The sequence below is a fragment of the Cuculus canorus genome, chromosome 13, assembly GCF_017976375.1.
Source record: "Cuculus canorus isolate bCucCan1 chromosome 13, bCucCan1.pri, whole genome shotgun sequence".
In the NCBI taxonomy this organism is placed as follows: Eukaryota; Metazoa; Chordata; class Aves; order Cuculiformes; family Cuculidae; genus Cuculus; species Cuculus canorus.
Genome location: NC_071413.1, coordinates 4,648,752 through 4,676,458, shown reverse-complemented (window position 1 = coordinate 4,676,458; position 27,707 = coordinate 4,648,752). Strand labels below are relative to the sequence as shown.

General features: G+C 58.3%; 6 protein-coding genes across 12 annotated transcripts; 3 read left to right on the top strand and 3 right to left on the bottom strand.

Moving 5' to 3' along the window:
- Positions 1-11: 11 nt before the first annotated feature.
- Positions 12-5,665, bottom strand: LOC128853459 (zinc finger protein 853-like). Of its 2 annotated transcripts, XM_054078434.1 has the most exons (6): positions 4,118-5,649; positions 3,412-3,672; positions 2,896-3,084; positions 2,359-2,526; positions 1,650-1,738; positions 145-1,454 (listed from the first exon to the last, which is right to left on the bottom strand). In XM_054078434.1, the coding sequence occupies exons 1-6, from the start codon at positions 4,511-4,513 to the stop codon at positions 1,433-1,435; spliced, it is 1,125 nt and encodes a 374-aa protein (XP_053934409.1). In that variant the 5' UTR covers positions 4,514-5,649; the 3' UTR covers positions 145-1,432. The 2 variants fall into 2 exon arrangements, with proteins under 2 accessions (XP_053934410.1, XP_053934409.1); XM_054078435.1 differs by lacking the exon at positions 2,896-3,084 and having other exon boundaries at positions 12-1,454; positions 4,118-5,665.
- Positions 5,666-5,671: 6 nt separating this feature from the next.
- Positions 5,672-6,766, top strand: LOC104064603 (haptoglobin-like). Its single transcript, XM_009566956.2, has 2 exons — positions 5,672-5,762; positions 5,968-6,766. The coding sequence occupies exons 1-2, from the start codon at positions 5,687-5,689 to the stop codon at positions 6,729-6,731; spliced, it is 840 nt and encodes a 279-aa protein (XP_009565251.2). The 5' UTR covers positions 5,672-5,686; the 3' UTR covers positions 6,732-6,766.
- Positions 6,767-7,799: 1,033 nt separating this feature from the next.
- On the top strand, positions 7,800-17,949 carry DHX38 (DEAH-box helicase 38). Its single transcript, XM_054078402.1, has 26 exons — positions 7,800-8,319; positions 8,916-9,103; positions 9,255-9,359; positions 9,774-9,939; positions 10,054-10,172; positions 10,300-10,376; positions 10,552-10,707; positions 11,367-11,528; positions 11,614-11,721; positions 12,528-12,640; positions 12,744-12,881; positions 13,134-13,320; positions 13,410-13,595; positions 14,033-14,173; positions 14,354-14,464; positions 14,540-14,656; positions 14,898-15,005; positions 15,124-15,236; positions 15,712-15,920; positions 15,999-16,153; positions 16,231-16,386; positions 16,475-16,609; positions 16,689-16,814; positions 17,201-17,296; positions 17,453-17,574; positions 17,714-17,949. Exons 1-26 carry the CDS (start codon positions 7,991-7,993, stop codon positions 17,796-17,798), a joined length of 3,708 nt encoding a protein of 1,235 aa, XP_053934377.1. The 5' UTR covers positions 7,800-7,990; the 3' UTR covers positions 17,799-17,949.
- On the bottom strand, positions 17,942-23,822 carry LOC128853458 (bromodomain-containing protein DDB_G0280777-like). 6 transcript variants are annotated; one of them, XM_054078431.1, is made up of 7 exons: positions 23,681-23,819; positions 20,763-22,056; positions 20,048-20,308; positions 19,532-19,720; positions 18,995-19,162; positions 18,293-18,381; positions 17,942-18,097 (listed from the first exon to the last, which is right to left on the bottom strand). In XM_054078431.1, the coding sequence occupies exons 2-7, from the start codon at positions 21,156-21,158 to the stop codon at positions 18,076-18,078; spliced, it is 1,125 nt and encodes a 374-aa protein (XP_053934406.1). In that variant the 5' UTR covers positions 21,159-22,056; positions 23,681-23,819; the 3' UTR covers positions 17,942-18,075. The 6 variants fall into 6 exon arrangements, with proteins under 6 accessions (XP_053934406.1, XP_053934405.1, XP_053934403.1 ...); XM_054078433.1 differs by lacking the exon at positions 17,942-18,097 and having other exon boundaries at positions 18,108-19,162; positions 20,763-20,923; positions 21,113-21,233; positions 23,681-23,822; XM_054078432.1 differs by lacking the exon at positions 17,942-18,097 and having other exon boundaries at positions 18,109-19,162; positions 20,763-20,923; positions 21,113-22,056.
- Positions 22,202-23,093, top strand: LOC128853465 (haptoglobin-like). Its single transcript, XM_054078471.1, has 2 exons — positions 22,202-22,406; positions 22,612-23,093. Exons 1-2 carry the CDS (start codon positions 22,331-22,333, stop codon positions 22,947-22,949), a joined length of 414 nt encoding a protein of 137 aa, XP_053934446.1. The 5' UTR covers positions 22,202-22,330; the 3' UTR covers positions 22,950-23,093.
- LOC128853464 (pre-mRNA-splicing factor ATP-dependent RNA helicase PRP16-like) lies at positions 23,804-25,900 on the bottom strand. The gene is made up of 5 exons (XM_054078470.1): positions 25,546-25,900; positions 25,007-25,162; positions 24,359-24,454; positions 24,081-24,202; positions 23,804-23,941 (listed from the first exon to the last, which is right to left on the bottom strand). Exons 2-5 carry the CDS (start codon positions 25,136-25,138, stop codon positions 23,857-23,859), a joined length of 435 nt encoding a protein of 144 aa, XP_053934445.1. The 5' UTR covers positions 25,139-25,162; positions 25,546-25,900; the 3' UTR covers positions 23,804-23,856.
- Between the last annotated feature and the right edge of the window lie 1,807 nt (positions 25,901-27,707).

Genomic DNA, 27,707 nt, shown 5'->3' with positions numbered 1-27,707 from the left:
CCACAGGCTCTGTTTGTCTGTGGGCAACGCTGTGGGGGATGTATGTGGGTGTCCATGCCAGGGGTGAGCGTGTGCGGGCGCCTGCTCCTTTTCTGTGTCCGTTGGGGGTGTCTGCGCTGTTCTCCTGGACCCCCATTGGGGTGTCTGTGGGGTTCTCTTCCCTCTCCTTGTCCACGGGGGGTGTCTGTGAGGTTCTCCCACTGATCCATGGGAATGTCTGTGGGGTTCCCTACCTGTCCGTAGGGGAGTTTGTGTATGCGTCTGTGCGTTTCTGCTCCCCCCACATCTGTGGCAGTGTCTGTGGGGATCCCCTCCCCCAGGGTGGGTGTCTGTGGGTGTTTCTGGGAGTTTCTCTACGCTGTGTGGATCTCTTCCCCCCATATGGGTCTCTATCGGCATCTCTGCTCCCCCCAGTGTGGGTCTCTGTGGGGGTCTCTCCTTCCCCCGTGTGGGTGTCTGTGAGGGTCTCCTCCTGGTGTGGGTGTCTGGGGGGGGTCTCTCCCCACGGTGCTGGTGTCTGGGTGGGTCTCTCCAGGCTGTGGGGGTCTCTTCCCCTATATGGGTCTCTGTCGGGGTCTCTCCTCCCCCGTGTGGGTCTCTGGGGGGGTCTCTCCTTCCCCCGTGTGGGTGTCTGTGAGGGTCTCCTCCTGGTGTGGGTGTCTGTGGGGGTCTCTCCCCACGGTGCTGGTGTCTGGGTGGGTCTCTCCAGGCTGTGGGGGTCTCTTCCCCTATATGGGTCTCTGTCGGGGTCTCTCCTCCCCCGTGTGGGTCTCTGGGGGTCTCCCCTCCCCATGAGGGTCTCCGTGTGACTCACCCCGCCCTGGGGTCTCCCGCTGCCCATCCCGCCCCTCCAACCCCGTTCCAGCCACTCCCTCCTCGGCCGGAAGCGGTCCCCATTCAGGTGCCCGTACACAGCTCCCCACGCCGGAAGGTAGGCACTGGCCCCGACTCCCCGTGACACTTTAAGAGGAGTAGCAGGGAGCTGTGTGGAGGCTCCAGCCTTGCCCTGGGTGTTGTGGTGCGAGAAAAGGTTGTATATGCCACTGATCACCCTTGTCCTCTCCTGGCAGATCCACTAAAATCTACACTCCTGGGCGGAAGGAGCAGGGGGAACCCCTGACGCCGCGACACACCCCAGCCCGCTTTGGCCTCTGAGAAGGCAGAGCCCATTCCTTTGAGGCATAAAGACTCCAGGAGCAGCTGAGTCTTAGGAGAGTGCCCAGCTGCTCTCATCACTGTACTCTGTGAAGTGCTCTCCAGCTTGTGGCCCAGGAAGGCTTTGGTTGGGACTACTTTTGCTACAGAAGAGAAAGAATTTTATTTGTTTAAAGGTTGTCCGTCTAATCCTTGCTTTGTTTTGTGCAGCTTCTTGTCTCGGAGGCGAGTGTTGGGTGGAGGCAGCCCGGCAGAATCTTGTAAGGCTTGTCCTGTGTTAGGATGTTGCCCTGTAGAACCTGGGCAAGACACAGAGTTATGTTGATGTAGAGGGCAAAGATGAGCTGTCCCTGTCCCATATGACTGCAAAATCAGTTCTACCACAACCCATGCCCTGGGCCTGCACTGGGTGCCCAGCTGTCCCTGTACACACAGGGCCATTAGCCCAGCCCTGTTTCAGGCCAGGCTGTGCTAGGAATTCTGTTCAGCTTCACCTGCTCACAACTGTGATGCTCCTCGTGTCCTCGTGATGCTCATCTTGTGTCCTCGCGATGCTCATCTTGTGTTCTTCATGCTCATTTGGCTGCCTGAAAACAAGGTGTGAGCTGAGTGAGTTGCTGTGAGGAGAAGGCAGCTGCTTGCCCCTCTCTACTCTGTTAAGGCTTCTTGCTCAGGTCTGCTCCTTGACACACTGGCTGATGTTGATGGTCCCAACTCCCTTCTGGCGCAGCCTGCTGCAGCCGGAGAATGCCAGAGCATGGGAAGAGTGCGGGTTTCTATCCAGAAAGAAGGACCCCTCTGGGCCATGTGTGAACTCGGGACTGAAGGCAGCTGGAGAAAACAGGCTGTGCTGGCGCAGCAGCCTTTGGGGCTGAGTAGAGGGTCTGGAGATGCCGATGCTTCAGGGGAGCTGCTCTGGAGGAGAACCATTGCCTCGGCACTATTGGTTGTGAACTTTTGCCATAACACGGTAGTTCCGTGCTGAGGGGCATCCTTCTATCAGAGCAGAGAGGGCTAGTTTAAGGAGAACAGGATGCCAGACCCGCAGCCTGGTCCCTTGGTGGCCCAGGATATCTGTCCCCTGTCCCATTCCCCTCTGCCTTGCCTGTGGGCTGGGATCTGACACTCCCTGGTGCTGGGGGCCCAGCCTGCGCTCCAGCTGGCCCAGCTCAGGCTGTGGTGCTGCCTGTTTCTATCCTGTACTTGCCTTGTGGCCTTGCTGAGCTCTTCCTGGAGGAACGCCATCTCCACCTTGCACATAAGCAGCTCCTCTTCTCGTAGAGCCAGATCTCGCTTGCTGTCGTGGTATAGCTGCTGCCAGTGTTGGGCTTGGCTGGTCGCCTTCTGCAGGCTCTCCTGGAGGGAGTGGACCTGCCCGTGGCGCAAAGGGGCAGTAGGAGAGAGAGAGAGAGAGACAGGCTGAACACAGATTCTCGGTGCCCCGTTGGAGGGCTTGTTCTGCTCCTGGGACCCCTGCAGCCTCCTCAGCTCCCAGTGGAGCTGCTGCCTCTGTTTCTTATAGGGTGCAATCTTCTGCTTTACTTTCTTTTGCTGGGCTTGGGGCAGCTCTGCCTGCAGGATGTCATGTCCTGCACCTGCATGCAAAGTTGTGGGGCAGAGGAGGTGGCTGGGCATGCTCCCCCCGGGGACTAGTGCTGTCCAGAAGCAGGAAAGGACTTGGTTACTGAGGGCTACATGGGGGCTGGCTGCATCTTGGGGCTGTCTTGTCCCTGCCCTTACCTGCTGCAACAGCTCTGCCATGTAATTTCTTTTGGAGACAGCTTCCCTCTGCAGGTCTTGAATGGCCTCCTTGGCTCTGCTGAGCTGCCTCAGACTTTTCTGCTCCCGGGCCTGGATGGCTTTGTGCTCCTCTTGCAGCTGAGTGAGGCTGTGCTGCAGGCCCTGGCTCTTTTCCTCCTGTGCCCTCAACTGCCAGGAAGACAATGCCTTAGCGAGTGCTGCATTGCTGCGCTGGTGCCACTTCCTGCCAGAGCGAGATCTGTGCCCTCTCTCCTGCTGCCAGTCGCAGCTCACTGCCCGCTCCTGCAGCGCAGGCTTTGCTGCAGGGCTTTCTCCTCTCCCTTAAGGGTGCTCATCCACTCCTTCGCCCACTGCAGCTCTTGCTGGAGCTTTTCCTTCCCCTCCTCCCCCAGGGCCTGGTAGCCTGCTCCTGGCACTGGACAGGCACTGGGGGCAGGGCAGGCTGGGGCCACGCTGACAGAGGGATCCTGCAGCAGATCTTTACCTGCTACCTACCTGCTTCCTCAGGGCTTGGAGCTGTTCTTGGCTCCTCTGCAGCTCCTCTTTTGCGTCAGCAGTAGCGTGCATGTCCTGGTGCTTATTGTTCTGCGGCTGGACGCACTGTTCACATTTTATGCCCCTGCAGATATTCAGGTGCAACTGCAAGTCCTTCATCAGGGCCTGCACCTCTGCAGGCTCCAGCTGCTGCTGCTGCCTCTCCTGGCACGCTTGAGGCTCCTCTTGCTGTGGCTCCGGCGCTGACACTTCCATTTCACCCTGGGACACAGCACGAACAATAAGTGCCTGGCTCACGGCTGTGGCCAGCACGTCCTGCAGCTCCTGCCAGGCACTGGGGCTGGACGACAGTGCTGACAGTCCAGGTTTTGGTCAGAGAGCAGCAATGGAGTGTGTTGACCACTGGTGGGTGCAGACCTCACCCACAGCCCTGGCAGCCCACCCTGTGTGTGCGTGTTCTGACAGGGGCTCCTGAACAGCCGAGACTGTGACACTGCAGGCACTGCTGCAGTGCCAGGGTGAGCCGTGGCTGCAGTGGGGAGGGGCGGTAGTGGGCCTCGATCCCCCATGTACTTTCTCCGGCCCCGGGGAATGAGGGGTCTGGTGGCACAGGTGAGGGCTGGCCAGGGCCTCCTAGCCCAGCTGGCCACCAGCCCATGGCTACACGCCCAGTGCCTGGGAGGGGAGTGGGCTTTGCACTGCTCACCTGGGGCTGCCCAGTCTCTGTCTCCTGCTGAAACTGCTGGATGGAGCTTCTCAACTCTGGTGTTGCCTCCTCCACTCCTGGCAGCCCTCCACGAGAACCGTCAGGCTGGCTTGGAGGTGCAGAAACTTCCCTGGATATGCCATATCTCGACCACTCTCTCACTGTTGGAGAGATCATGACATGGGACAGGTGTTTCCCGCTGTCCTCGGACAACCGTCGATCCCAGGGAGGGGCAGCCATGGATGTCACCCAGCCCTGCCTAGGGCAGCCCCAGCATCCCGGGACCGTGGCCCAACACAGGAGCTGGTGGAGGACACTGTCCCACAGCCTTTGCCCCCAGCAGCACCTACCCCTTCTCTGGGAAGGATGTTCCTCACCGCAGCCTTCCTGCTGCATCCTGCTCCTCGACCGCGCTCTGTCCCTGGCACAGCACGACACTGCTCTGCCTGCAGCTCACGCCCCGCACGGGTACTAGAGGCAACGGAGACAAGCAGACCTCTGTGACATCACGTGCCAGGCAACTGGTTCTGGTGCATCCAGCAAGCCCTGTCCCACCCTGCTGGCACACCCAGCATATGCAGTGAGTCTTGTGGCATCCTCGAGCCATTGCTGGGCCTCAGCAGCCTCACCCTGCCCTTGCACCCCGTCTTCTCTGTGCTACCCGCTGTCCTTGTGCCGTGTCTCCGTTGCCGGCCCCAGGACACCCTGTGAGCCTGCAGCCAGGGGTGGGTGCCAGCGGGGCTGGCAGCGGTGTCATGCTGGGTGCTGCACCCTGGGACACGCTGCGTCCCTCTGTGCCTGCCTGCTGCTCCCCGAGATGCCCCCGGAGCTGCACCGCGCTCTCAGAGGAGCCATTGACCACATCGACTGAGGCTGCTGCGCCGTGTTTCTCCCTGTCCAAAACGGGGAAAATAACAAGAACAAGTTGTTGGAAAGTAAATTTCAATTCCTCCACACCCTTCCCTGTCCATGCAGCTTCCCAGCATGGATCAATAGTGTTTAGACAGCCAAGGAGTTTTTTTCCCCCCTCTTAAAGCACCAGATCAATAATGGAAAAATAAACCCAAACCCAAACCAAACCTTTTGCCTCCATGCGCCTGTGGGTTTCAGTAAAAGCGAACAAACCGGGCCAGGGCTGCCCGAGCCGTGTGCCGGCAGCACTGGGGGTGGGGAGCTGCGTGGCCCCTCTGCTCTGCACACCATGTGGAGAGGCTCTGAGGATGGCGATGAGCCTGCTGTCAGCCTGGCTGCGGCCGGGGCACTCTGTAGAAACCCGCGTCGTGTAGTTCTCCGAGCTGCTGGGAGAGGGCAAGCAGCTTTTGCAAAGAGGAATCCCACTGTGGAACCTGCCAGAAACCTTCCCTCAGGGCTTTTAGGAAGGTGCTCAGCCAGCGTGCAGGGGATGGACTGGTACTGGCAGGAGGAATGAGTCACTGTCAGGTCTTGGTGGGCAAGCAACCTCCAGCCAATTCCTGGGGCATTGCCCCATCCTGCTGGCCTGCAGGTCACCCTGGAGCGGGTGGGGACATGGGTGCAGTTTGCTGAGTGGCCAAAGGATGGTGTAAGACAATGGGCACAGAGAGTGAGAGGCAGTGCCAGTGGGTGAGCAAAGGAGGTTACAGGGAGGAACCTGAATGCGAGCCAGGTGAGAGCAGAGCAGCAGGGCTGGGGGTGTGAGGGGCAGGGCGGGTTGGGGGGCTGCGAGCCGTCTGTCTGGGCAGCCGAGTGCCACGGGCGCTGATCGCGACCCCCGTCTTTGGTCTTCCTCCCTGGGGCTGCTGTGGGCCGGGAGGCATCCGGTGCCTGCCGGCCTTCGAGTGCTCCCCTGAGCTCTGCTCTGCTCTGTGCAGTGTGTGGGAAGCCAAAGAACCCTCCTGAGCAGATGCAGCGCATCGTCGGGGGCCTGCTGGCCAGGAAGGGCAACTTCCCCTGGCAGGGCTGGCTGGTGACCCGCCACAACCTCATCGCGGGGGCCACGCTTATTAGTGACCAGTGGCTGCTGACCACGGGCAGGAACGTCTACCTGAACCACAGAGAGGATGCCACACCGGAGGAGATCGCTCCTACTCTGAAGCTCTTCTTGGGCAACAAGAACCAAGCAGCCTTGGACATTGAGTGTGTGGTGCTCCATCCTGCCTACCCTGACTCTGTGGATCTGGCCCTGCTGAAGCTCAAGGAGAAGGTGCCCATAGGAGAGGAGGTGATGCCCATCTGCCTGCCCCAGAAGAGCTACGTGCAGCCAGGGCGGGTGGGTTACGTCTCAGGATGGGGCCGCGGTGCTTCCTTAGAGTTTTCCAGCATGATGAAGTATGTGATGCTGCCAGTGGCAGAGAGCAAGAGCTGCTGGCAGTACTATGAGAAGCGGAATGAGTCCCCCGGGGTGCAGCCCATCCTCAGCAATGACACTTTCTGTGTGGGCATGAACGAGCTGCGGGAGGACACGTGCTACGGGGATGCTGGCGGCGCCTTTGCCGTGCAGGACCCCGAGGATGACACCTGGTACGCAGCCGGGATCCTCAGCTACGACAAGACCTGCACAGCCTCCAAGTATGGCGTGTATGTGGATGTGCAGCGTGTGCTGGACTGGATCAAGGAGACAGTGGCAGATGACTGAGGCGGGGCTGCAGGGGAATAAAACTATTCCATGTATGGCCGCAGGCTCTGTCTGTCTGTGGGCAGCGCTGTGGGGGATGTATGTGGGTGTCCATATGTGGGCGCCTGCTCCTGGGGGTGCTGCCTGTGGGGTCCCTGCAGGGTGGGGGGACTGGTCTGCAGAGCTGCTGGGGTCTCAGGTGGTTCTCCCCCCACCCCGTGGGTGTGGGTGTCTGTGGGGTTCTCCCCTCCCTCATGGGGTGCCTGTGGGGTTCTCTCCCCCTGCCTCCATCCACGGGAATGTCTGTGAGGATCTCCCCGCAATCTCTGTGTGCGCGTGTCTGTGGGGTCTTCCGTGTCCGGTGGGGGCGTCTGCGCTGTTCTCCCGGACCCCCATTGGGGTGTCTGTGGGGTTCTGTTCTCTCTCCTTGTCCACGGGGGGGTCTGTGAGGTTCTCCCACTGATCCATGGGAATGTCTGTGGGGTTCCCTACCTGTCTGTAGGGGAGTTTGTGTATGCGTCTGTGCGTTTCTGCTCCCCCCACATCTGTGGCAGTGTCTGTGGGGATCCCCTCCCCCAGGGTGGGTGTCTGTGGGTGTTTCTGGGAGTTTCTCTACGCTGTGTGGATCTCTTCCCCCCATATGGGTCTCTATCGGCATCTCTGCTCCCCCCAGTGTGGGTCTCTGTGGGGGTCTCTCCTTCCCCCGTGTGGGTGTCTGTGAGGGTCTCCTCCTGGTGTGGGTGTCTGGGGGGGGTCTCTCCCCACGGTGCTGGTGTCTGGGTGGGTCTCTCCAGGCTGTGGGGGTCTCTTCCCCTATATGGGTCTCTGTCGGGGTCTCTCCTCCCCCGTGTGGGTCTCTGGGGGTCTCCCCTCCCCATGAGGGTCTCCGTGTGACTCACCCCGCCCTGGGCTCTCCCGCTGCCCTGCCCGCCCCTCCAACCCCGTTCCAGCCACTCCCTCCTCGGCCGGAAGCGGTCCCCATTCAGGTGCCCGTACACAGCTCCCAACGCCGGAAGTGCGCCAAGGGCCCGCAGCTCGTCTTGAGTAGCGCTACACACACTCTATGGTAGCTGTCCCTCCAGCAGGCCCGGCCGGCACCATAGACGCAGAGGGCAGGGCTAGAGCGGCGCCTCTCGCGGAGCACTGTGGGGCGGCCATGGCGGCGCTCGGTTAGAGGGCTGCCGGTCGCTGAGTCCAACCGCGAAGCGGCGCCGAACCCGTGCTCCCCCGCGGGCCTCAAAGCCGCCCCGCCCCGAGAGGGCCGGTAGCGTCCGGTAGCCATGGCCGAGGCGGGCGAGGAGGCGCTGCACCGGCTGGAAGGGACGCGGCCGGAGGCCGGGGCGGGCGGGCTGGTGGCGCGGGGCCTCAGCGCCGCCGCCGAGCAGCACGTGTTCAAGGCGCCGGCCCCGCGCGTCTCCCTGCTCGGCCTGGACGTGCTGGCGGCGCAGAAGCGACGGCAGCGCGAGGAGGAGGCGGCGGGCAGCGGGAAGCGGTCCCGGGTCTGCTCCTACAAGGACTGGGAGGAGGGCCGGGACGAGGCGGGCGGCCCCGAGGAGGAGGAAGAGGAGGAGGAGCGCGATGGGAGCAGCCGCGGCACCCGCAGGGACAGGTGGGGGCGGCGAGAGCTTTGTCGGGGTCGTGGGCTGCGTGTGAGAGTGAGTGCGGGGCGTGAGCTGTGCTGGGGAACAAGCGTGAGTGTGAGCGTGGGGTGTGCGTGTGAGCGTGGGGCGTGAGCTCTGCTGGAGAAGGAGCGTGAGTGCGAGGTGTAGGCTGTGTCGGGAAAGGAGTGTGAGTGCAGAGTGCGAGTTCCATTGGTGTCAGCAGGGTCATGACCTCCTGTGTGGCAGCAAGAAGGGCTGGAGGGAGAGGACTGTGGGCACTTCTGTAGATCTGAGGAGGTCTGGTGAACGGTTTTCCTTCCACTGCTGCTTCCGTGTGGTGTTAGGGGTAAGAGTGCCCTTAGATGCTGTTAGGTCTGCAGGCAGCAGTCATCCCAGTTGTGAGACTGCTTCTTGGAAGCAGTGGCTGGCTTGGAAGTGCATGTCTGAGCATGGGCAGAGCTGGTGGGCTCTTAGCGGAGGATTAAGAGAGTACTTAAAAGCTTATGCCCCAGCAGAGATTAGAACTAGAGTTATAAGAGACAAGTGAAAGGCCGGCTGTTCTCAGCACTGTTGAGCTTTTTTTCTCTCTGCTCTGCCCTTCCAGGCATTACCGTTCTGTCCGTGTGGAAACACCTTCCTACACAGGGGGTGTCAGTGAGGAATTTTGGGAACGCAGCCGGCAGCGGGAAAGGGAGCGTCGGGAGCATGGTGTCTTTGCCTCCTCCAAGGAGGAGAAGGAACGGAAGAAGGACCACAATAGGGATCGGGATCACGATCGTAAACGGGACCGCGGTAACTGCTCGGAGACATTTGTGACTCTTCTTTCTTAGGGTCTGGACTTGTTCCTCAGCCTGTTTATAGTCTTCAGCAAGTGTTTGTGTTGTTTGCAGGCTTGGGAAGTCTGTCTGTGTCCTGGGCACCTGATGTTCCTTTCTTTTTGCAGAGGAACGGGACAAAAGTCGTCACAGCAGCAGATCACAGAGAGATGGCTCATCGGAGCGGAGCAGCAGGAGGAGCGAGCCAGAGAGTCCCAGACATCGGCCTAAAGGTAGCAGTGGGACCTGGCAGAGTTCTTACGTGAGACTGAACAGCAAAGGACTTGTTCTCTGTTTTGTTTCACGCTGCTTTTGTCAGGACAAGTGTGGGTGGAAAAGTGTCTCTTAATGTTTGTGGTTAGGGCAGGCATGAATCTAGCTCGACCTGGGTCTGGGAGCAATTGACCAGCTGTGTGTGGGTGAAAATCTGTCTGATCTCTGTGCAGTGGGGTCTTTTTTGCGTCTGTGTAATAGAAATACAGTCCTTTGGCAATTTTCTTTGGAATCATTGGATCGGTCCTTTCTCTTGAAGGGAGGGTAAATGAGTGAGTACCGTCTCGCTGTGCTCCTTGCTGGAAGCTGCGAGGTGGCTCTGGGTACCTGAGTCATTTTGAACATCAGGTGTTAAACCCCATCTTCTGTGCTAGATGCAGCCACGCCGTCTCGCTCCAGCTGGGAGGAAGATGATAATGGTTACAGCAGTGCCTGCCGCTCGCAGTGGGAATCTCCCTCACCCACACCTTCCTGTCGAGACTCGGAGCGCAGCCACCGAGCATCATCGCAGCGGGACACGGACCGGAGAGACCGGGACAGGTATCTACGCTTGCGGCTGTGGCTGTGAGCTCTTGAGCTGCAGAAAGGGGAGGCTCTGTATTTGAGGAGCACCTGGCTGTGGGCACCAATCCCTCCCTTGGGCTGTTTTTTCAGGTCTGTGAGGAGCAAGTATTCAGATAGGACACCATTGCCCACCCCATCATACAAATACAATGAGTGGGCTGACGACCGGAGGCACCTGGGGTCCACGCCGCGGCTGTCCAGAGGGAGAGGTGAGTAGCCTGGGCTGGGCAGTGGCAGAATCCCCTTCCCCTGCACAGCACGAGGTCAGGCTCTGTGGGATTTCCTCCGGAGTGGCAGTAGGACCAGTGCCCGGACTGACCACCTCATCCTCTCCAGGGCGGCGTGAAGATGGGGAGGAGGGCATTGCCTTTGAGACAGAGGAGGAGCGGCAGCAGTGGGAGGACGATCAGCGGGTAAGAGCTTGAAGGCGGGCAAGGAGCAAGGCACCCAGTGGGCTTGGGGGCTGCTGTCTGGACTGGAAAATGGGGAGTGGTGGGAGGCCCTGGCCTGGGAAGCATCTCTGCGGGTGTGTGCTGCAGGGCGCTGCCCAGCCTGGCCCAGCTCAGGGCCGCACCTCTTCCCTCCCAGCAAGCTGACCGGGACTGGTACATGATGGATGAAGGCTATGACGAGTTTCACAACCCCTTGGCCTATTCCTCTGAGGAGTACGTGAAGAAACGGGAACAGCACTTGCATAAGCAGAGGCAGAAGCGCATCTCGGCACAGCGGCGGCAGATCAATGAGGTAGGGGAAGTTGTGGGGTCAGCTGCTCTGAATTGTGTGAGTTTTGCTGCCGCTTGAGAGATCTGCTTGCTGTTGGCGAAGGCTGAGCCCTTGCTCTCGGGTGGAAAGGACGGTCTGTGTCCTAGCACAGACTGAACCAGGGCTTGGAGGGAAATTATTGGGTTCCCCTGGAGTGTGTAGCCCTGTGTATCCTGCGTGGGGCAGAATTCACAGTCAGAGTGGCCACGGTGGATTGCACTGTCCATGGCAGCAGGAATGCAGAGGGCTACGCTCCTGCTGTTCTGGGGTGTGAGTTAGGGTATTAGTGATATCTGCTGTTGGCCCAGTGGATGCTGGGGGCTGCTGCCCTCAGCCTGTGAGCAGGATTATGTCCAGGCTTCCTGGTATATTCTGACAGGGGCCTTGTGGACATTCTGTCCTGCGTTTCCTTGGAGACATTTCTGTTGGCCATGTGCTTCATACGGCCGGTGTGTTTCCCGTACCCTGCTGCTTTCAGTGGCTGTTTCTTCCCCAGTGCTTCCTTTCAGGCTCCCTCGGCTGGGACCATCAGTTCCTCCGACTGTCAGTGTAGGCCCCAGACCTGAGCTCAGTGTTTGGGTGTGACCTCTTGGGCTTTCTGTGAGGCTTCTCTGCATTTTCTGCTATGTTGTTTCCTGCAGGATAACGAGCGCTGGGAGACGAATCGCATGCTAACCAGTGGTGTGGTTCATCGGATTGAAGTGGATGAAGATTTTGAGGAGGATAACTCTGCTAAAGTGCATCTGTTGGTGCACAACCTGGTGCCTCCTTTCCTAGATGGAAGGATTGTCTTCACCAAGCAGGTAGAGACTGTGGCTGAAGGTGCTGGTGGCGGGGAGCCCCACAAGTGTGAGCTCTCTGTATTGAAGCAATACCTCTTTTCTGTAGCCAGAGCCAGTCATCCCTGTCAAGGATGCCACCTCAGATTTGGCCATCATAGCCCGGAAAGGCAGCCAGTTGGTGCGCAAGCACAGGGAGCAAAAGGAGCGTAAGAGGGTATGTTGTGACCTTTGGACTTCCTATCCCACTGTACATGTCGCAGCCTTTGTTTGGACTTTGGTGATGATGATGACGAGTTCACATTTTATGAGCTAGGTTATCGTGGTGGCCCAGCTCCCTGCATTGCTTCATAAGCAGCTGCTGTGATGTGATTTCCTCAGAGAGTTTCCACTGACATTTGGATCATGGGAGAAGAGAGCAAGTGGAAGAACTGAAGGTAGCTTAGGGACAGTCAGCAGTCAGTATGGCGGCACGGTATATCTCGTCGTGTCCCAGCAGAAGAGTTGTAAGGAGAAGTAAGGTAGCGTATTAGTTTTTGGAGGTGTTTTCTAGGGACTTTCAAGATTGTCATTGCTGTGGGGAAAGCACAGATGTCTTCCTTGTAAATTGAAGCTGAGCTCGATTTAAGCTATGAATACCGTGAGTAGAATGGAGGTGGAAGCTAAATTGATAGGAGGAAGGTGGAAGAGTGGCCTGTGAGCACCTGTCAAGAGCAGGAACATTCTCTCGTTCGCATTTTTGTAGGCTTAAGTTCATATTTAACAGAAGGGTCAGGTGGAACCATTTTCTTAAGAGGTGGTTGTTCATCCTATGTCTGAAGTCTGTGTATCCAGACCAATGTCTAAAAGCTCTGCTCGAGTTCACTTGGAAGAAGGGGACTTGAAGGAATAGGATGTGCATTCTGTATTGTAGCATTGGGGAATTATGGGGCTGATGTGCTTTTCTAGTCTTCTGAGTAGGATTGGAAAAGAAAGATCTGTCAGTGCTTCCTGTGGCAAAGTTTCACTGCTCTGTCCTTCCAGGCTCAGCATAAACACTGGGAGCTGGCAGGCACAAAACTGGGAGACATTATGGGGATTAAGAAAGAGGATGAGAAGGATGAGATGGTGACAGATGATGGCAAAGTAGATTACAGGTAGGAGCTTGCTTTGAATTGCTCTTGCTCAGTTGGTGCAGGGGGCTGTGGGCATAGCAAAGTATATGGAGGGGCAGTTTCAGGACTTCTTGTGTTTCTGCAGGACTGAGCAGAAGTTTGCCGAACATATGAAGGAAAAAAGTGAAGCCAGCAGTGAGTTCGCCAAGAAGAAATCAATCCTGGAGCAGAGACAATATCTGCCCATCTTTGCTGTGCAGCAGGAGCTGCTCTCCATCCTCAGGTATGGCTACTAGGGAGTTGGTTGTAGAGCATCTTGGGGTGTTGACCTTGTATCTTGAGAGCTTAAGCAGGATATTCCTGTTTACGTGGCCTGTTTGGAAGCTGTACCCTCAGGAAGCAAAGGCCGTTGCTTTGTGTGATTTGTGGCAGCTCTCCTGCCTGACTAGGATGACGCTTGGGTGGCCATCGAGGGCTGTGAATGCAAAACCCCTTCTTTGTAGTGTATGAAGAAATACTTTTTCCCTTTCTTCAGAGACAATAGCATTGTGATTGTGGTGGGGGAGACGGGGAGCGGGAAGACGACGCAGTTGACGCAGTACCTCCATGAGGATGGTTACACAGACTATGGCATGATCGGTTGTACCCAGCCCCGCCGAGTGGCAGCTATGTCAGTCGCCAAGCGGGTCAGTGAAGAGATGGGAGTGCGTCTGGGAGAGGAGGTGAGTCTGGCAGTGGCGCAGGGACACAGCCTGATGGCAGCGAATGCGTGGGGCTGTTGGGAAACACAGAGGTATCTCTGCTCTCCCAGGTGGGCTATGCTATCCGCTTTGAGGACTGCACATCTGAGAACACAGTGATCAAATACATGACAGATGGGATCCTTCTCCGTGAGTCACTGCGGGAGGCCGATCTGGACAACTATAGTGCTATCATCATGGATGAGGCACATGAGCGCTCGCTCAATACGGACGTGCTCTTCGGCCTGCTTCGGGAGGTGTGTGTGAGCACAGGGCAGCAGCACAGAGCATGTGAGCTGGTCCCAGAGCAGAGCACTGGCACGGGCAGCCCTCTGCCACGTCTGGGGGAGAGAAGCAGAGCTGCCACAGCTCTGTCTACACTTGCTGCTCCGGCATCTTGGTCCCTTGTTCTGGGGTGGTTAAATCTCCCTAGTGTCCAAGTGCTGCCAGAGCCTTGCTGGCTGTCAGGAGCTCCAGGTACAGACATTTTCACTGGCTTAAATCTTCCTGGACTGAGGTCAGCAGGTCTTAACTGCACAGATTATATAGCATCTGTGTTGCTGGCATTAGCAGCCAGTGCCTCTAGATTACAGCAGAAGCTCTGGCCTGTGCTGATATCTCAGTAATCATGAAAGCAGTCTACAACCACGCACCAATGTCCATTTCCTTATTGTTCCTTTCATCTCCTTGCTAGGTGGTGGCCCGACGCTCGGACCTGAAGCTTGTTGTCACTTCAGCCACCATGGATGCAGACAAGTTTGCCTCCTTCTTTGGGAACGTTCCTATTTTCCACATTCCTGGGCGCACTTTCCCTGTTGATATTCTCTTCAGCAAGGTATGGTCGATGTTGCAGAGAGAAGTTCTGTTGTGGCAGGAGGGGTTTGTGATTTGGGTTTGCTGTGTTCTGTGGTGGACAAGAAAGGGCAGCAGGAGTAGCTGTGCTATGGTGCAGTCTTGCACGCAGGATGGGGCAGATGAGATTATTGGTGTCTGTAACTTGGGCTGTGCCTTTCAGACCCCACAAGAGGATTATGTGGAGGCTGCAGTGAAACAAGCCCTGCAGGTCCATTTGTCTGGTGCTCCTGGAGACATCCTCGTCTTCATGCCTGGTCAGGAGGACATAGAGGTGAGATGGAAGGACAGGCACTGTCCTCCTCCCTTGTTGTTTTAATCTTATGCTTACACCTCTCTTTGTGTCTAGGTGACCTCAGAGCAAATTGTGGAGCACCTTGAGGAGTTGGAGAAGGCACCTGCTCTTGCTGTACTGCCTATCTATTCTCAGCTGCCATCAGACTTGCAGGCCAAGATATTCCAGAAGGTGCTGATGTGTGTTCTGTGATAGGAGTGGGGACGGGGGAAGCTGGTGCAGGGAGGAGCAGGAGTGAGAGGTGCAGATGTGGCTTTTGTATTGCATGTGGATGGTGAGAGAAAGCATGTGCCCCCACTCAGCTTCCTAAGAGTCACTCCCGTCTTGGGTTCTGTATTGCTGCTCTGCACTCCTCCTCTGTGACAGAGAGGCCCTTGCCCAGGGATTTGACTGACGTGCAGTGTTCTTGTAGGCTCCAGATGGGGTCAGGAAGTGCATTGTTGCCACTAACATTGCAGAGACCTCACTGACAGTGGATGGCATCATGTTTGTGATTGACTCTGGCTACTGCAAGTTGAAGGTAAGCTGAGATTTCCTGTACTGTTTATGTCTGTGATCTTTGGGGTTGGGTTGAGGGAGTTCTGTGGTAGTGACCCAGCCTTCTTCTTACTTCAGTCTGTTCTTCTTGTGTCTTACAGGTTTTCAACCCCCGTATAGGCATGGATGCGCTGCAGATTTACCCCATCAGTCAAGCCAATGCCAACCAGAGGGCGGGCCGAGCTGGCCGAACAGGCCCAGGCCACTGCTTCAGGTAGGCACGTCACTGCTGTTCCTTGTCCTGTCATGTCTGCAGCTTGGCATCAGGTTACATACATATTTTTCTCACTGAAGCTGTTCATCATCTTGAACTTCTCAGGGGATGAGGGCAGGAGGCAGGCCTTGAGGCCTTTTTTTTTTTTTGGACCCCGTATCTCTTCACAGTAAAGGATATGCTCTAGTTTCTTCCCTTGCCCATATTCACTTGTGGCTATTCCGCCCTTGGTGCTTTCAGTATAACAGCCAAGCTGAAGACAGCTTTCTCAAGGCTTTACTTTGAGATGGGTTTGCACCCAGAGAAGGACTGTACTTGAGAGGGGTGCACACTGTAGTGCGGCCCAGGCACCCCTGTGTGCTGGGGAGGCCATGCTTTGGTCTCATGGCTGGCCGGGTTGGGCAGTGGCTGGTGAGTTAGTAGGGAATACAGTGACCTGGACAGAAGGAGCATGCTCTTGGCATCTGTTCCCCAGGCTCTACACTCAGAGCGCCTACAAGAATGAGCTGCTGACCACCACGGTGCCCGAGATCCAGCGCACCAACCTTGCCAATGTAGTGCTTTTGCTCAAGTCCCTGGGTGTGCAGGACCTGCTGCAGTTCCACTTCATGGACCCACCCCCTGAGGACAACATGCTGAACTCCATGTACCAGCTATGGATCCTGGGAGCCCTGGATAACACAGGTATTGACTGCTGGGACAAGCCTGCAGCCCATGGGGCTGGCACTTGCCCAGCTGCTGATCTCTATGCTGTTTTTACAGGTGGTCTGACCTCAACAGGACGTCTCATGGTGGAGTTCCCACTGGATCCTGCACTCTCCAAAATGCTCATTGTCTCTTGCGACATGGGTTGCAGCTCTGAGATCTTGCTCATTGTCTCCATGTTGTCTGTGCCTGCCATCTTTTATCGGCCTAAGGTACCTGTTTGCTCTTTCAGCAGTTTGAGGCCTTTCTCTGCTCTCTGACTAACCTGTGTTCTTTATTTGCCCTTCAGGGCCGAGAGGAGGAGAGTGACCAAGTGCGGGAGAAATTTGCTGTTCCAGAGAGTGATCACTTGACTTATCTGAACGTTTACGTGCAGTGGAAGAACAACAGCTATTCCACGCTGTGGTGCAACCAGCACTTCATCCATGCCAAGGCCATGCGGAAGGTGAGTGCATGGTGCCATGCAGTGGCAGCGAGGCTGGGGGAGGAAGCCTTGCTCAGGAGAGGGATCTGACTGCCACACACCTTTGCAGGTGCGGGAGGTGCGTGCTCAGCTCAAGGACATTATGGTGCAGCAGCGGATGAGTCTAGCATCCTGCGGGTCTGACTGGGATATTGTCAGGAAGTGCATCTGTGCTGCGTATTTCCATCAAGCCGCAAAGCTGAAGGTAAGAGGTGTCAGTGTTAGTGTGGGGGCTGAGAGGCCCTGTCTGGGACCAGGTGGTCTAACCACCCTTCTCTCTGCAGGGCATTGGGGAGTATGTGAACATCCGCACGGGCATGCCCTGCCACCTGCACCCCACGAGCTCTCTGTTCGGCATGGGCTACACACCAGACTACATTGTGTATCACGAGCTGGTCATGACCACCAAGGTGAGCTTGAGCTGCGTGTAGCAAGGAGGAGCGAGGAGGGCTTTGAGGGCTGATGGGAGGGCTTTGCCAGGAATCTAGGATCAGAAGGGCAGTTCTCAGCCTTTTTCACCTATACCAACTAGGCATGTCTGTGTTAATTGTGGAGTCTTGTTTGTCATTTTTAACTTGCCTATGTGGGACATGTTTGAACTTCTTTGTGGTCTCAGCAAGTCCAGCCCATAGCAGTTTCTGAGGCCAGGAGGAATGGTCTGGAGGGGGTATAGTCCCAGCCTGGGAAGTGCCATCAGCAAGTGAGGGAGGGAGGGAGCTGCCATGGCTCTGGAAATGGTGCCCAGGCCCTTGAGAACGCCATCCTGCTACCCTGCTTTTACCTGCCGTCCCTGTAGGAATACATGCAGTGTGTCACTGCCGTGGATGGAGAGTGGCTGGCAGAGCTGGGCCCCATGTTCTACAGTATCAAACATGCTGGCAAGTCACGCCAGGTGAGTCTCTTGTCCAGGATGGGCTGGAAGGCAGCAGGCCTACTGCGTGCCTGTTCTAGTGCAGTGTGTGTTTGGACATGGAGGGAACGGGTCTGTGGGGAGTCTGCTGCTGGCCATCCCTCTGCCTGTCCCTGATCTGCCGCTGCCTTGTTCCAGGAGAACCGCCGCCGTGCCAAGGAGGAAGTGTCTGCCATGGAGGAAGAGATGGCTTTGGCTGAGGAGCAGCTGCGTGCGCGCCGCGAGGAACAGGAGCGCCGTAACCCAATGGGCAGTTCAAGGTAGGCACTGGCCCCGACTCCCCGTGACACTTTAAGAGGAGTAGCAGGGAGCTGTGTGGAGGCTCCAGCCTTGCCCTGGGTGTTGTGGTGCGAGAAAAGGTTGTATATGCCACTGATCACCCTTGTCCTCTCCTGGCAGATCCACTAAAATCTACACTCCTGGGCGGAAGGAACAGGGGGAACCCCTGACGCCGCGACACACCCCAGCCCGCTTTGGCCTCTGAGAAGGCAGAGCCCATTTCTTTGAGGCATAAAGACTCCAGGAGCAGCTGAGTCTTAGGAGAGTGCCCAGCTGCTCTGATCACTGTACTCTGTGAAGTGCTCTCCAGCTTGTGGCCCAGGAAGGCTTTGGTTGGGACTACTTTTGCTACAGAACAGAAAGAATTTTATTTGTTTAAAGGTTGTCCGTCTAATCCTTGCTTTGTTTTGTGCAGCTTCTTGTCTCGGAGGCGAGTGTTGGGTGGAGGCAGCCCGGCAGAATCTTGTAAGGCTTGTCCTGTGTTAGGATGTTGCCCTGTAGAACCTGGGCAAGACACAGAGTTATGTTGATGTAGAGGGCAAAGACGAGCTGTCCCTGTCCCATATGACTGCAAAATCAGTTCTACCACAACCCATGCCCTGGGCCTGCACTGGGTGCCCAGCTGTCCCTGTACACACAGGGCCATTAGCCCAGCCCTGTTTCAGGCCAGGCTGTGCTAGGAATTCTGTTCAGCTTCACCTGCTCACAACTGTGATGCTCCTCGTGTCCTCGTGATGCTTATCTTGTGTCCTCGCGATGCTCATCTTGTGTCCTCCATGCTCATTTGGCTGCCTGAAAACAAGGTGTGAGCTGAGTGAGTTGCTGTGAGGAGAAGGCAGCTGCTTGCCCCTCTCTACTCTGTTAAGGCTTCTTGCTCAGGTCTGCTCCTTGACACACTGGCTGATGTTGATGGTCCCAACTCCCTTCTGGCGCAGCCTGCTGCAGCCGGAGAATGCCAGAGCATGGGAAGAGTGCGGGTTTCTATCCAGAAAGAAGGACCCCTCTGGGCCATGTGTGAACTCGGGACTGAAGGCAGCTGGAGAAAACAGGCTGTGCTGGCGCAGCAGCCTTTGGGGCTGAGTAGAGGGTCTGGAGATGCCGATGCTTCAGGGGAGCTGCTCTGGAGGAGAACCATTGCCTCGGCACTATTGGTTGTGAACTTTTGCCATAACACGGTAGTTCCGTGCTGAGGGGCTTCTTTCTATCAGAGCAGAGAGGGCTAGTTTAAGGAGAACAGGATGCCAGACCCGCAGCCTGGTCCCTTGGTGGCCCAGGATGTCTGTCCCCTGTCCCATTCCCCTCTGCCTTGCCTGTGGGCTGGGATCTGACACTCCCTGGTGCTGGGGGCCCAGCCTGCGCTCCAGCCCTCGGGCTGTGGTGCTGCCTGTTTCTATCCTGTACTTGCCTTGTGGCCTTGCTGAGCTCTTCCTGGAGGAACGCCATCTCCACCTTGCACATAAGCAGCTCCTCTTCTCGTAGAGCCAGATCTCGCTTGCTGTCGTGGTATAGCTGCTGCCAGTGTTGGGCTTGGCTGGTCGCCTTCTGCAGGCTCTCCTGGAGGGAGTGGACCTGCCCGTGGCGCAAAGGGGCAGTGGGAGAGAGAGAGAGAGAGACAGGCTGAACACAGATTCTCGGTGCCCCGTTGGAGGGCTTGTTCTGCTCCTGGGACCCCTGCAGCCTCCTCAGCTCCCAGTGGAGCTGCTGCCTCTGTTTCTTATAGGGTGCAATCTTCTGCTTTACTTTCTTTTGCTGGGCTTGGGGCAGCTCTGCCTGCAGGATGTCATGTCCTGCACCTGCATGCAAAGTTGTGGGGCAGAGGAGGTGGCTGGGCATGCTCCCCCCAGGGACTAGTGCTGTCCAGAAGCAGGAAAGGACTTGGTTACTGAGGGCTACATGGGGGCTGGCTGCATCTTGGGGCTGTCTTGTCCCTGCCCTTACCTGCTGCAACAGCTCTGCCATGTAATTTCTTTTGGAGACAGCTTCCCTCTGCAGGTCTTGAATGGCCTCCTTGGCTCTGCTGAGCTGCCTCAGACTTTTCTGCTCCCGGGCCTGGATGGCTTTGTGCTCCTCTTGCAGCTGAGTGAGGCTGTGCTGCAGGCCCTGGCTCTTTTCCTCCTGTGCCCTCAACTGCCAGGAAGACAATGCCTTAGCGAGTGCTGCATTGCTGCGCTGGTGCCACTTCCTGCCAGAGCGAGATCTGTGCCCTCTCTCCTGCTGCCAGTCGCAGCTCACTGCCCGCTCCTGCAGCGCAGGCTTTGCTGCAGGGCTTTCTCCTCTCCCTTAAGGGTGCTCATCCACTCCTTCGCCCACTGCAGCTCTTGCTGGAGCTTTTCCTTCCCCTCCTCCCCCAGGGCCTGGTAGCCTGCTCCTGGCACTGGACAGGCACTGGGGGCAGGGCAGGCTGGGGCCACGCTGACAGAGGGATCCTGCAGCAGATCTTTACCTGCTACCTACCTGCTTCCTCAGGGCTTGGAGCTGTTCTTGGCTCCTCTGCAGCTCCTCTTTTGCGTCAGCAGTAGCGTGCATGTCCTGGTGCTTATTGTTCTGCGGCTGGACGCACTGTTCACATTTTATGCCCCTGCAGATATTCAGGTGCAACTGCAAGTCCTTCATCAGGGCCTGCACCTCTGCAGGCTCCAGCTGCTGCTGCTGCCTCTCCTGGCACGCTTGAGGCTCCTCTTGCTGTGGCTCCGGCGCTGACACTTTCATTTCACCCTGGGACACAGCACGAACAATAAGTGCCTGGCTCACGGCTGTGGCCAGCACGTCCTGCAGCTCCTGCCAGGCACTGGGGCTGGACGACAGTGCTGACAGTCCAGGTTTTGGTCAGAGAGCAGCAATGGAGTGTGTTGACCACTGGTGGGTGCAGACCTCACCCACAGCCCTGGCAGCCCACCCTGTGTGTGCGTGTTCTGACAGGGGCTCCTGAACAGCCGAGACTGTGACACTGCAGGCACTGCTGCAGTGCCAGGGTGAGCCGTGGCTGCAGTGGCTGCAGTGGGGAAGGGCGGTAGTGGGCCTCGATCCCCCATGTACTTTCTCCGGCCCCGGGGAATGAGGGGTCTGGTGGCACAGGTGAGGGCTGGCCAGGGCCTCCTAGCCCAGCTGGCCACCAGCCCATGGCTACACGCCCAGTGCCTGGGAGGGGAGTGGGCTTTGCACTGCTCACCTGGGGCTGCCCAGTCTCTGTCTCCTGCTGAAACTGCTGGATGGAGCTTCTCAACTCTGGTGTTGCCTCCTCCACTCCTGGCAGCCCTCCACGAGAACCGTCAGGCTGGCTTGGAGGTGCAGAAACTTCCCTGGATATGCCATATCTCGACCACTCTCTCACTGTTGGAGAGATCATGACATGGGACAGGTGTTTCCCGCTGTCCTCGGACAACCGTCGATCCCAGGGAGGGGCAGCCATGGATGTCACCCAGCCCTGCCTAGGGCAGCCCCAGCATCCCGGGACCATGGCCCAACACAGGAGCTGGTGGAGGACACTGTCCCACAGCCTTTGCCCCCAGCAGCACCTACCCCTTCTCTGGGAAGGATGTTCCTCACCGCAGCCTTCCTGCTGCATCCTGCTCCTCGACCGCGCTCTGTCCCTGGCACAGCACGACACTGCTCTGCCTGCAGCTCACGCCCCGCACGGGTACTAGAGGCAACGGAGACAAGCAGACCTCTGTGACATCACGTGCCAGGCAACTGGTTCTGGTGCATCCAGCAAGCCCTGTCCCACCCTGCTGGCACACCCAGCGTATGCAGTGAGTCTTGTGGCATCCTCGAGCCATTGCTGGGCCTCAGCAGCCTCACCCTGCCCTTGCACCCCGTCTTCTCTGTGCTACCCGCTGTCCTTGTGCCGTGTCTCCGTTGCCGGCCCCAGGACACCCTGTGAGCCTGCAGCCAGGGGTGGGTGCCAGCGGGGCTGGCAGCGGTGCCATGCTGGGTGCTGCACCCTGGGACACGCTGCGTCCCGCTGTGCCTGCCTGCTGCTCCCCGAGATGCCCCCGGAGCTGCACCGCGCTCTCAGAGGAGCCATTGACCACATCGACTGAGGCTGCTGCGCCGTGTTTCTCCCTGTCCAAAACGGGGAAAATAACAAGAACAAGTTGTTGGAAATTAAATTTCAATTCCTCCACACCCTTCCCTGTCCATGCAGCTTCCCAGCATGGATCAATAGTGTTTAGACAGCCAAGGAGTTTTTTTCCCCCTCTTAAAGCACCAGATCAATAATGGAAAAATAAACCCAAACCCAAACCAAACCTTTTGCCTCCATGCGCCTGTGGGTTTTAGTAAAAGCGAACAAACCGGGCCAGGGCTGCCCGAGCCGTGTGCCGGCAGCACTGGGGGTGGGGGGCTGCGTGGCCCCTCTGCTCTGCACACCATGTGGAGAGGCTCTGAGGATGGCGATGAGCCTGCTGTCAGCCTGGCTGCGGCCGGGGCACCCTGCAGAAACCCGCGTCGTGTAGTTCTCCGAGCTGCTGGGAGAGGGCAAGCAGCTTTTGCAAAGAGGAATCCCACTGTGGAACCTGCCAGAAACCTTCCCTCAGGGCTTTTAGGAAGGTGCTCAGCCAGCGTGCAGGGGATGAACTGGTACTGGCAGGAGGAATGAGTCACTGTCAGGTCTTGGTGGGCAAGCAACCTCCAGCCAATTCCTGGGGCATTGCCCCATCCTGCTGGCCTGCAGGTCACCCTGGAGCGGGTGGGGACATGGGTGCAGTTTGCTGAGTGGCCAAAGGATGGTGTAAGACAATGGGCACAGAGAGTGAGAGGCAGTGCCAGTGGGTGAGCAAAGGAGGTTACAGGGAGGAACCTGTCTGCGAGCCAGGTGAGAGCAGAGCAGCAGGGCTGGGGCTGTGAGGGGCAGGGCGGGTTAGGGGGCTGCGAACCGTCTGTCTGGGCAGCCGAGGGCCACGGGCACTGATCGCGACCCCCGTCTTTGGTCTTCCTCCCTGGGGCTGCTGTGGGCCGGGAGGCATCCGGTGCCTGCCGGCCTTCGAGTGCTCCCCTGAGCTCTGCTCTGCTCTGTGCAGTGTGTGGGAAGCCAAAGAACCCTCCTGAGCAGATGCAGCGCATCGTCGGGGGCCTGCTGGCCAGGAAGGGCAACTTCCCCTGGCAGGGCCGGCTGGTGACCCGCCACAACCTCATCGCGGGGGCCACGCTTATTAGTGACCAGTGGCTGCTGACCACGGGCAGGAACGTCTACCTGAACCACAGAGAGGGAGACTCACAGAGACCCACATGGGGGGAGAGGAGAACCCAAGAGACACCCCCATGGAGGAGAGACCCTAAAGACACCTACACCGAAGTGGGAGACCACCAGAGACATCCACACTGGCCAGAACAGAGATGCCGACAGAGACCCACATAGGGGGAAGAGACCCACACAGCGTAGAGAGACCCCCACAAACACCCACCCTGAGGGGAGACACCCACACAGGGCAAGGACTAGAGACCTCCGCAGACCCTCACAGACACCCACACGGGGGAAGGAGAGACACCCCCCCCACACACCCACACCAGGGGGAGACCCTCACAGACACCCACACAGGAGAAGGAAAGACCCCCCACAGAGACCTACAAGATGGGGAGATCCCACAGACACCCCCACGGGAATGGGAGAGACCCCCACAGAGACCCACATGTGGGGAGAAGAGAGCCCTAGAGACACCCCCATGGGTCAGAGACCTCTCCCAGGCACCCCTGTGGAGGGGAGACCCTAAAGACACCCACACAGGGGTGGAGTGACCCTCCACAAACACCCACACCAGGAGGAGAGACACCCACAGACACCCACACTGGGGGAGAGGAACCCCACAGACACTCACACAGATGTGGATGGAGGGGAAACCCACAGACTCATACACAAACTCCCCTACGGACAGGTAGGGTACCCTATAGACATTCTCATGGATCGGTGGCAGAACCTCACAGACACCCCCGTGAACAAGGAGAGGGAACAGAACCCCACAGACACCCAATGGGGGTCTGGGAGAACAGCGCAGACGCCCCCACAAGACACGGAAAACCCTTGGCTGTCTAAACACTATTGATCCATGCTTGGGAAGCTGCACAAAACAAAGCAAGGATTAGATGGACAACCTTTAAACAAGTAAAATTCTTTCTCTTCTGTAGCAAAAGTAGTGCCAACCAAAGCCTTCCTGGGCCACAAGCTGGAGAGCACTTCACAGAGTACAGTGATCAGAGCAGCTGGGCACTCTCCTAAGACTCAGCTGCTCCTGGAGTCTTTATGCCTCAAAGGAATGGGCTCTGCCTTCTCAGAGGCCAAAGCGGGCTGGGGTGTGTCGCGGCGTCAGGGGTTCCCCCTGCTCCTTCCGCCCAGGAGTGTAGATTTTAGTGGATCTGCCGGGAGAGGACAAGGGTGATCAGTGGCATATACAACCTTTTCTCGCACCACAACACCCAGGGCAAGGCTGGAGCCTCCACACAGCTCCCTGCTACTCCTCTTAAAGTGTCACGGGGAGTCGGGGCCAGTGCCTACCTTGAACTGCCCATTGGGTTACGGCGCTCCTGCTCCTCGCGGCGCGCACGCAGTTGCTCCTCAGCCAAAGCCATCTCTTCCTCCATGGCAGACACTTCCTCCTTGGCACGGCGGCGGTTCTCCTGGAACAAGGCAGCGGCAGATCAGGGACAGGCAGTGGGATGGCCAGCAGCAGACTCCCCACAGACCCGTTCCCTCCATGTCCAAACACACACTGCACTAGAACAGGCACGCAGTAGGCCTGCTGCCTTCCAGCCCATCCTGGACAGGAGACTCACCTGGCGTGACTTGCCAGCATGTTTGATACTGTAGAACATGAGGCCCAGCTCTGCCAGCCACTCTCCATCCACGGCAGTGACACACTGCATGTATTCCTACAGGGACGGCAGGTAAAAGCAGGGTAGCAGGATGGCGTTCTCAGGGCCTGGGCATCATTTCCAGAGCCATGGCAGCTCCCTCCCTCTCTCACTTGCTGATGGCACTTTCCAGTGACATGTTCAACAGAACTGTCTCCAAGGAAATGCAGGACAGAATGTCCACAAGGCTCCTGTCATACTCAGAATACACCAGGAAGCCTGGACATAATCCTGCTCACAGGCTGAGGGCAGCCAACAGCAGATATCACTAATACCCTAACTCACACCCCAGAACAGCAGAACAGCCCTCTGCATTCCTGCTGCCATGGACAGTGCAATCCACCGCAGCCACTCTGACTGTGAATTCTGCCCCACGCAGGATACACAGGGCTACACACTCCAGGGGAACCCAATAATTTCCCTCCAAGCCCTGGTTCAGTCTGCGCTAGGACACAGACTGTCCTTTCCACCCAAGAGCAAGGGCTCAGCCTTCGCCAACAGCAAGCAGATCTCTCAAGCGGCAGCAAAACTCACACAATTCAGAGCAGCTGACCCCACGTCTTCCCCTACCTCATTGATCTGCCACCGCTGTGCCGAGATGCGCTTCTGCCTCCGCTTGTGCAAGTGCTGTTCCCGTTTCTTCACGTACTCCTCAGAGGAATAGGCCAAGGGGTTGTGAAACTCGTCATAGCCTTCATCCATCGTGTACCAGTCCCGGTCAGCTTGCTGGGAGGGAAGGGTGCGGCCCTGAGCTGGGCCAGGCTGGGCAGCGCCCTGCAGCACACATCTGCAGATGCTTCCCAGGCCAGGTCCTCCCTCCACTCCCCATTTCCCAGTCCAGCCAGTAGCTCCGAAGCCCACTGGGTGCCTTGCTCCTTGCCCGCCTTCGAGCTCTCACCCACTGAGCGTCCTCCCACTGCTGCCGCTCCTCCTCCATCTCAAAGGCAATGCCCTCCTCCCCATGTGGATCCGGCCCTGCACTCACGCTCCTTCTCCGGCAGAGCTCATGCCCCGCGCTCACACTCACGCTCGTTCCCCAGCACAGCTCACGCCCCGCACTCACTCTCACACGCAGCCCACGACCCCGACAAAGCTCCAACCGCCCCTACCTGTCCCTGCGGCTGCTCCCATCGCGCTCCTTCTCCTCTTCCTCCTCCTCGGGGCCGCCCGCCTCGTCCCGGCCCTCTTCCCAGTCCTTCCCAGCACCTCCTCGCCCGCCTCGGCCATGGCTACCGGACGCTACCGGCCCTCGCGGGGCGGGGCGGCTTTGGGGCCCGCGGGGGAGCGCGGGTTCGGCGCCGCTTCGCGGTTGGACTCAGCGGCCGGCAGCCCTCTAACCGAGCGCCGCCATGGCCGCCCCACAGTGCTCCGCGAGAGGTGCCGCTCTAGCCCTGCCCGCCGCGTCTATGGTGCGGGCCGGGCCTGCGGGAGGGACAGCTACCATAGAGTGTGTAGCGCTACTCAAGACGGGCTGCGCGTCCTCAGCGCACTTCCGGCGTGGGGAGCTGTGTACGGGCACCTGAATGGGAGGCGCTTCCGGCCGAGGAGGGAGTGGCTGCAACGGGGTGGGAGTGGCTGCAACGGGGTGGGAGGGGCCGGCAGGGCAGCGGGAGGCCCCGGTGCGGGGAGAGAGCTACACGGGGTGGAGAGACCCCCATGGGGAGGGGAGACCCCCCAGAGACCCACACGGGGGAGAAGAGACCCCGACAGAGACCCATATAGGGGAAGAGACCCCCACAGCGTGGAGAGAACCCCACAGACACCCACACTGGGGGAGAGGAACCCCACAGACACTCCCACAGATGTGGGGGGAGCAGAAACGCACAGACGCATACACAAACTCCCCTATGGACGGGTAGGGAACCCCATTGACATTCCCATGGGTGGGGGCGAGAACCTCACAGACACCCCCGTGGACAAGGAGAGGGAAGAGAACCCCACAGACACCCCAATGGGGGGCCGGGAGAACAGCGCAGACGCCCCCACTGGACGTGGAAAACCCCACAGACACGCACACACAGAGATTGCGGGGAGATCCTCACAGACATTCCCGTGGATGGAGGCAGGGGGAGAGAACCCCACAGGCACCCCATGAGGGAGGGGAGAACCCCACAGACACACACACCCACGGAGCGGGGGGAGAACCACCTGAGACCCCTGCAACTCTGCAGACCAGTCCCCACACCCTGCAGGGACCCCACAGGCAGCACCCCCAGGAGCAGGCGCCTGCACACGCTCACCCCTGGCATGGACACCCACATCATCCCCCACAGCGCTGCCCCCAGACAGACAGAGCCTGCGGCCATACGTGAAGTAGTTTTATTCCCCTGCAGCCCCATCTCAGTCATCTGCCACTGTCTCCTTGATCCAGTCCAGCACACGCTGCACATCCACATACACGCCATACTTGTAACCTGCCAGAAACCTTCCCTCAGGGCTTTTAGGAAGGTGCTCAGCCAGCGTGCAGGGGATGGACTGGTACTGGCAGGAGGAAAGAGTCACTGTCAGGTCTTGGTGGGCAAGCAACCTCCAGCCAATTCCTGGGGCATTGCCCCATCCTGCTGGCCTGCAGGTCACCTTGGAGCGGGTGGGGGACATGGGTACAGTTTGCTGAGTGGCCAAAGGATGGTGTAAGACAGTGGCCACAGAGAGTGAGAATCAGTGCTAGTTGGGTGTAGATGTGTGCCGCAGTGCAAATGTATGAAAAGCAGTCCATAGAGGCAAAATGCTTGTGTGGATGGGATCACTGGCTGGTGAAAAGGGGTCTTGCATTCCAAGAATCGCAGCGCCGCTGGGTGCATTCCAGGCCTCGCTTGCTGATGTGGGGAGAGTGGATGGGGCTGCCCCGCTGTGGCTCAACAGCCCTGGTCAGCGTGTGGGTGCCTGGGTAGGCGCTGCAGCAGCCTGGGTGCCCCGGGGCAGCAGAGTGGGTCAGTGGGTGCCAAGGCTGCCTGGAGCCCAGTGATGCCCTGAGCACACAGTGGCCGCTGGCCCCGACCGCCTATGCCACAGGGCTCCCGGCGCTCTCACCCCTCGCTGGTGCTCAGTGTGGTTTCACAGGTAAGTGTTTCAACTGGAAATTTCCAAGGCCAAGCTGGGCCCAGAAGGTGAACGCAGATGTACCATAATAGAAATCATCGGTTGCCATGACGACCCGCTCCACCAGCGGGTTGCAGCCACAGGCAGTGGGAGATGGTCTTGCGAGCAGGGCCACTTAACCCCCACTGCACAGAACGCAATTGAATTTACTCTAAATTTCTACCAGTGCACG